At 41.5% G+C, this 6,721-nt stretch overlaps 1 protein-coding gene across 1 annotated transcript in view; it reads right to left on the bottom strand.

Annotated features, from left to right (window-relative positions):
- LOC107561745 (lysosomal Pro-X carboxypeptidase-like) overlaps positions 1-6,480 on the bottom strand; it is a 23,218-nt gene extending 16,738 nt beyond the window's left edge. The window contains exon 1 of the mRNA XM_016246218.1: positions 6,211-6,480. Within this exon, the coding sequence (XP_016101704.1) occupies positions 6,211-6,423 (213 nt within the window). The 5' untranslated portion in view covers positions 6,424-6,480. The remainder of the gene's footprint in view (positions 1-6,210) is intronic.
- Between the last annotated feature and the right edge of the window lie 241 nt (positions 6,481-6,721).

Raw genomic sequence — 6,721 nt, forward strand, 5'->3', positions numbered from 1 at the left:
TATATATATATATATATATATATATATATATATATATATATATATATATATATAACATTTGCTGAACATCTTTTTGAATATCTAGATCTTTGTTCTATAGGGTAAAAAACCCTTGCAACAAGAAGATCAGTCACTGTTGTCGTAGCACTACCCACTCAGTGAGATTGGATAACACTGGGAAAACGTACCTGTTCCCCTTGGAACAGGAACGTTGTGGAAGGTCCATCCTTCCCGAGGGAGGTTTCGGAAGCTCTTACACATATGTAAACCGTTTAGGTGTATGTGGAAGATTTAGAGGTGATTACAACTAGTGGTCGACCGATATTGGTTTTTTGACAGCCGATGCCGATATCTTGGAAAGCAGGGTGGCCGATGGCCGATATAAAGCCGATATAATAGTATTTATTTTAATTAATATTTAAGAAATTTTAAAATAATTTGAAAATGGATTAAAAAATAAATGTGTTTGTTAAACATATTTATACTTTAGATCACAAAGTATTTTTCACAAATAAATAAATATTTAATAAAAAAATATAATAAAAAAGGAAGTAAACACTGTAACCAACAGGGAACTCAGTAATCTGGGACGTTTGTGTGCATTGGGAATCATATTTTTTCAAATGAAGCTAAGGTAACACTCATTTTACATACAGCACACAGTGGAAATGACATGAATATGGCAGTGGGCAAATGCATAAATAGCAGCATCACGAATTTAAAGTTTGTCGATCGCGCGTCTCCAGTGAAGCTGAACTCTCCTCCTGTCCGCATTCCATTCGCAGACCGAGCATCACGCAGAGAACACGCAATCATGCAGGTCACATGCACAATTCACAAGATCTCACAGCTGTATCCAACTAAGTTTGCAAGGTTTGTGAAACTAAATGTTAATTAGTCATTCAAAGATTGCTTAAATGATATAAATGCGTATTTGCAGAATGCTGACGGCAAACAAGAAAGTATTATAATGTTTGCCTTTCTATTACTAATAATATAAAAGCAATCGTTATAATACTTTTTGTATACATTTTAATTCCTTTGTTTAACCATTCTATCTGATTATTAGACAGATTTCTGTCCGTATTAGACAGAACGACGACAGCGAACAAGAGGGAGAATGTGAGCACTGTGTGTTCAGGCGCTGCCGTTCTCAGCGCCGTCAAAATAAAAATCCCGCCTCGAACGCATCGGCCAAACAGGAAAACTTATCGGAAAACTTACCTATGAAAAAATGCCAAATATCGGCAAAGGGGATATATCGGTCGACCACTAATTACAACTCACTTGGAAAATGGCAGAAGTCTGCCGGGGAAACACGGGCTCTGAGGCTATACTGTGGACTTTACAAATATGGGATCCGCTTAGGTCTCTACATATGGAACCCAGCCCTCTACCGGTTCTCACAGATTCATCGAGTGAGGGCCTGGCACCAGTCGTTCCGCCACGTCTGGCTGCCGAGGGCATGGAGGAGCTCGGCAGGGTCTACAGTACGGACTCTCTGTAGCGGTCTTAGCAAGCTGACACTAAACCGAGGCCTCTTGGTGCTTCTACCCATTTGAGATGAGAACACTTGGAGAATACCGGTTCAACACGAAGGCTATAGAACCTAGCGAACGTGTTGGGGGTCACCCAGCCCGCAGTTCTACAAATGTCTGTCAGCGAGGCGCCACGAGCCAGCGCCCAGGAGGAGGAAAAACTTCTAGTAGAGTGAGCTCGCAAACTGAGCGGGCAGGGCACATCCTGCGCGTCTCCAGTGAAGCTGAACTCTCCTCCTGTCCGCATTCCATTCGCAGACCGAGCATCACGCAGAGAACACGCAATCATGCAGGTCACATGCACAATTCACAAGATCTCACAGCTGTATCCAACTAAGTTTGCAAGGTTTGTGAAACTAAATGTTAATTAGTCATTCAAAGATTGCTTAAATGATATAAATGCGTATTTGCAGAATGCTGACGGCAAACAAGAAAGTATTATAATGTTTGCCTTTCTATTACTAATAATATAAAAGCAATCGTTATAATACTTTTTGTATACATTTTAATTCCTTTGTTTAACCATTCTATCTGATTATTAGACAGATTTCTGTCCGTATTAGACAGAACGACGAAAGCGAACAAGAGGGAGAATGTGAGCACTGTGTGTTCAGGCGCTGCCGTTCTCAGCGCCGTCAAAATAAAAATCCCGCCTCGAACGCATCGGCCAAACAGGAAAACTTATCGGAAAACTTACCTATGAAAAAATGCCAAATATCGGCAAAGGGGATATATCGGTCGACCACTAATTACAACTCACTTGGAAAATGGCAGAAGTCTGCCGGGGAAACACGGGCTCTGAGGCTATACTGTGGACTTTACAAATATGGGATCCGCTTAGGTCTCTACATATGGAACCCAGCCCTCTACCGGTTCTCACAGATTCATCGAGTGAGGGCCTGGCACCAGTCGTTCCGCCACGTCTGGCTGCCGAGGGCATGGAGGAGCTCGGCAGGGTCTACAGTACGGACTCTCTGTAGCGGTCTTAGCAAGCTGACACTAAACCGAGGCCTCTTGGTGCTTCTACCCATTTGAGATGAGAACACTTGGAGAATACCGGTTCAACACGAAGGCTATAGAACCTAGCGAACGTGTTGGGGGTCACCCAGCCCGCAGTTCTACAAATGTCTGTCAGCGAGGCGCCACGAGCCAGCGCCCAGGAGGAGGAAAAACTTCTAGTAGAGTGAGCTCGCAAACTGAGCGGGCAGGGCACATCCTGTGCTTGATAAGCCAGAGTGATGGCATCCACAATCCAGTAGGCCATCCTCTGCTTGGAGATGGCATTACCCTTCTGCCGGCCTCCGTAACAAACAAAGAGCTGTTCTGAGTTCCTGAAGCTTTGTGTCCGGTCCACATACAATCTTAAAGCGTGGACGGGACAAAGCATAGCTAGGGCTGGGTCTGCCTCCTCCGGGGGCAGCGCTTACAGGTTCACCACCTGATGCCTGAAGGGAGTAGTAGGAACCTTGGGCACATAGCTGGGCCGGGGCTTCAGGGTTACCTGAGAGTCAGCCAGCCCAAACTCTAGGCATGATTCATCGACCGAAAATGCGTGCAGGTCCCTTACTCTCTTGATGGAGGCCAATGCAACTAATTGTCTTCTTAATGAAGAAATAAAAAAAATTGCTAAATAATCTTTAGCTCAACTGACTGCAAAGGCAAAAATGGGACCCGCTGTAGTGCTTCGAGCACCAGAGACAGGTCCCAAGAAGGTATAGAGGGAGGTAGAGGAGGGTTCAACCTTCTCGCCCCCCTAAGGAACCTGATGACCAGGTCGTGCTTCCCCACTGTTCTCCCATCCACGGGGTCGTGATTAGCGGAAATAGCAGCGACGTAAACTTTAAGGGTGGAGGGAGACAGCCTTCGCTCCAACCCTTGCTGCAAGAAGGAGAGCATGACTCTGATCGGACATCTTCGGGGGTCCTCTTAACGAGAGGAACACCACTCGATGAACAGGTTCCACTTCAAGGCGTAAGCGTGTCTCATAGACGGTGCTCATGCTGAAGTGATGGTGGCCACTACCTCTTGAGGTAGGTCACCTAGAACCTCCGCATCCCATCCAGGGACCAGACAGGTCTGGATGCGGGTGCCACAGGGTGCCCGGTCTCTGAGTCAGTAGATCCTTCCTCAGAGGGATCCGCCAGGGATGGGCTGTCACGAGAAGCATTAGTTCCGGGAACCAAGTCCGAGTGGGCCAGTAGGGCGCCACAAGCAGAACCTGCCCCTCGTCCTCCCTGACTTTGCACAGTGTCTGTGCGAGAAGGCTCACTGGGGGAAACGCATATTTGCGTAGGCAAATGTATTGTCTAAACGTATGTATTGTCTACGATAATTAAATTTTTTTTGCAAGCTGAAATGATCGAGCCACCTATTTTCTATTTCCTATTCACTACATTATATAGCCTATTAGAATGTAACTATATGACTGCATTAGAAAAATTGAAAAACCCCATTCAATATATGAGGTCAAAAAATGCATCTATATTAATTTTTGCATATATCATATAGTTTTGCAACATCACACTAGTGCTGTTTTTCCCAAATATGAGTATGACCGCAAAAGACCATAAGTAATGGCTGCTGAAAATTCAGCCTTGTCAACACAGGAATACATTACATTTTAAAATATATTAAAGTAGAAAACTGCTATTTTAAATTGTAATGATATTTCACAATTGTACTGTTTTTACTGTATTTTTGATCAAATAAACGCAGTCTGTGTGAGACATTTAAAAAAAAAGGACTTATAGAAAACTTTTGACCGGTAGTGTTTCAACTACTACTGACAAAAGCCCCCAAAATACTGAGATTTCTTTTTTTGTCAACATCGCACCCTATTTTGTACACATTAATGCTTTTTGTACTGTCTAATGAATTTGAAAACAGTTTGCACTTGGTTGCTTGTCAAGCAGTGCTCTCCATTTCTCCATCCACAGCCAGCAACAGATGCTGAAACGACAACTGTTCAACCGCTCAATGAAGAGAATTAAAAACCGACAGACTACAGCTCGACTCGAGTGGGAATGTGAAACAAAGAAAAGAGGGAATGTAAAATTCTAGACCCATGTTACATTTCCTGTAGAGTTTCTGCTTATATTCTTTGTAGATCCTCATTTTAACAGCCTCGTCTGTGCTTCTACGACTGAAGGCTACCGTTTAAGGCGTACTAAGTGCTGACAAGGACAAAACCAAGACAATGAGGAGCAAGAAAGCCAGGAAATGGCCCTAATCTTCCTGACGGCTCAGAGGATGAGTTGAACAGACACCGAGAAACAATTGCCTTCACTCTGGCGTGTCCAGGTCAAGACGTAATTAGGCTCAGAGTACAGCCTAACAGGATTGTTTTTGTCTAAAACTAGACGCAGGGCTTTTCCTGCGTCAGCTTTTCCCACAGACAGCATGTAAAAGATTAATTGCTAAGCCACTCTTCAGGCTGAGAATGAGATGAAATGTTTCTGAGATGTAACTTATTAAACAACTGCCAGGCATCATAACATGATTTTAATAATTATATATTAAAGAAACAAAAATGTAATTGTGTGTTTTAGTCAGTGCATGTTAGACCATCAGGAACTCACACACACGAAATGCAAATTGAAGGGACTTTCAAGATTTCACTTTCAGTTCAATAAAGTGAAAAACGGGCAGACTGCCAGCATCAAATGATATGCCTCTGCACACGGGACCAAGCCCAGAAGGGCGAAAGGATCTGCTATTATTCTTTGGGGCCACTAGGAAATTTCCTGCAGACACAATACAGAGCAGAACAGCACAGATTATGGACACATTAAATAAAGGAAATCCGTAAAGGAAGCCCAGTTCTAAGTTAATGAGCAGCCACAACCAGATAAAACTGTTGTGGGTTGCAAAATAAGGCCTGGCAATGTGATCTATCACAAGACTTTCTGATTGACACAAGTTGACTAGAATGAGAATGGTTCACAGCGGTGATAAATGACAATAGCTGACCTGTTAAAAACAAACAAATTGCTGTTACATGAGATTCTGATTACAAGATCAAGGTTACAGAAAGATTGCAGGTAATCAGTCTAACCACTATTTTTACTGTTCTGTACTTTTGTTTTGTTTTTTGTAATTGAGTGCACTGATAAATTGCACTATTCAGTGCATCTTATTTATTTAAGTGAGTATTACCTGAATACTTAATATTTAGTCATACATTTTCAAGTGAGAAACGTAGCATTTTAGGCGCATCTGTTTTAAGCCACACCAAAAAACATATGAAAATAAATTTCATAAATAAAATGGTCTAAACAATAATAATGACAATGATAACAATTACAACAACAGAAATTATTGTTATAATTATTCTTGTTGTCTACCATTGTATGCATATTCATCCATTTTACTTAAGTTTGCAAAATAACAAGTAAAAAGTCATAATGTTTTATTGTTGCAGACTAAAATGCATTATTTTAATTGGTTTGTTTGTTTGCTTTAATATTTGAATTCGTTTTTACTGTATTAAAGCTTAAATGAGCTGAATGTGTATTGGCTATCAGAAAACTGCATCAAAAATAATCTGCATTTCCATGAAAAACTTCGAATCAATGTAAACAAATGGATTTCTTGACATGCATTTAGCTAAATGTAGATTTCTTAAGAATAAATGGCCAGGTAAGAGAAGTAACGAAATAACCAAGAGACTTACCTGTTGATCAAAATAGAAAGTTTTGTATGAGACAGATGTGTGATGAGGGTAGGTTTGGACTGTGTGTCTGCCTAAGAGCTGTGGTTTGAGCGCCAGTGAATTACAGCTGAGGATGAGGAGGAGGAAGAGCAAAGCAGTGCTGGTCAGTCTCATGGCTGAATGAGTGAATCCAGTCAGTGTAAGTGAAAATATGAAGCGATGGATCATTTGCATACGAGGAACTAGGAAGGATGTCAAATGACTCGTAGTTTCTCCATGACGCAAAACTTTTAAAACTTCACAATATATATATATATATGCAATACCGTAGCTTTAAAGTCTTTTTTATTTCTCAAATTTTAGACCATTTTAGAAAAGTATCATGCAGTAAGCTTGCTAAATCTGCTCATCATGTGCGTATAGTTATTAAAGGTGTCTTTCTGTCTCTGTGCTCACTCAAAACGGATTATATCTATCGTTTCTGTCGATAAACGGATTGTTTTGTTAACTTCATATAACGAAACAACGTGCT

Source organism: Sinocyclocheilus grahami, unplaced genomic scaffold, assembly GCF_001515645.1.
Source record: "Sinocyclocheilus grahami isolate Dianchi unplaced genomic scaffold, SAMN03320097.WGS_v1.1 scaffold790.1, whole genome shotgun sequence".
NCBI classification, from domain to species: Eukaryota; Metazoa; Chordata; class Actinopteri; order Cypriniformes; family Cyprinidae; genus Sinocyclocheilus; species Sinocyclocheilus grahami.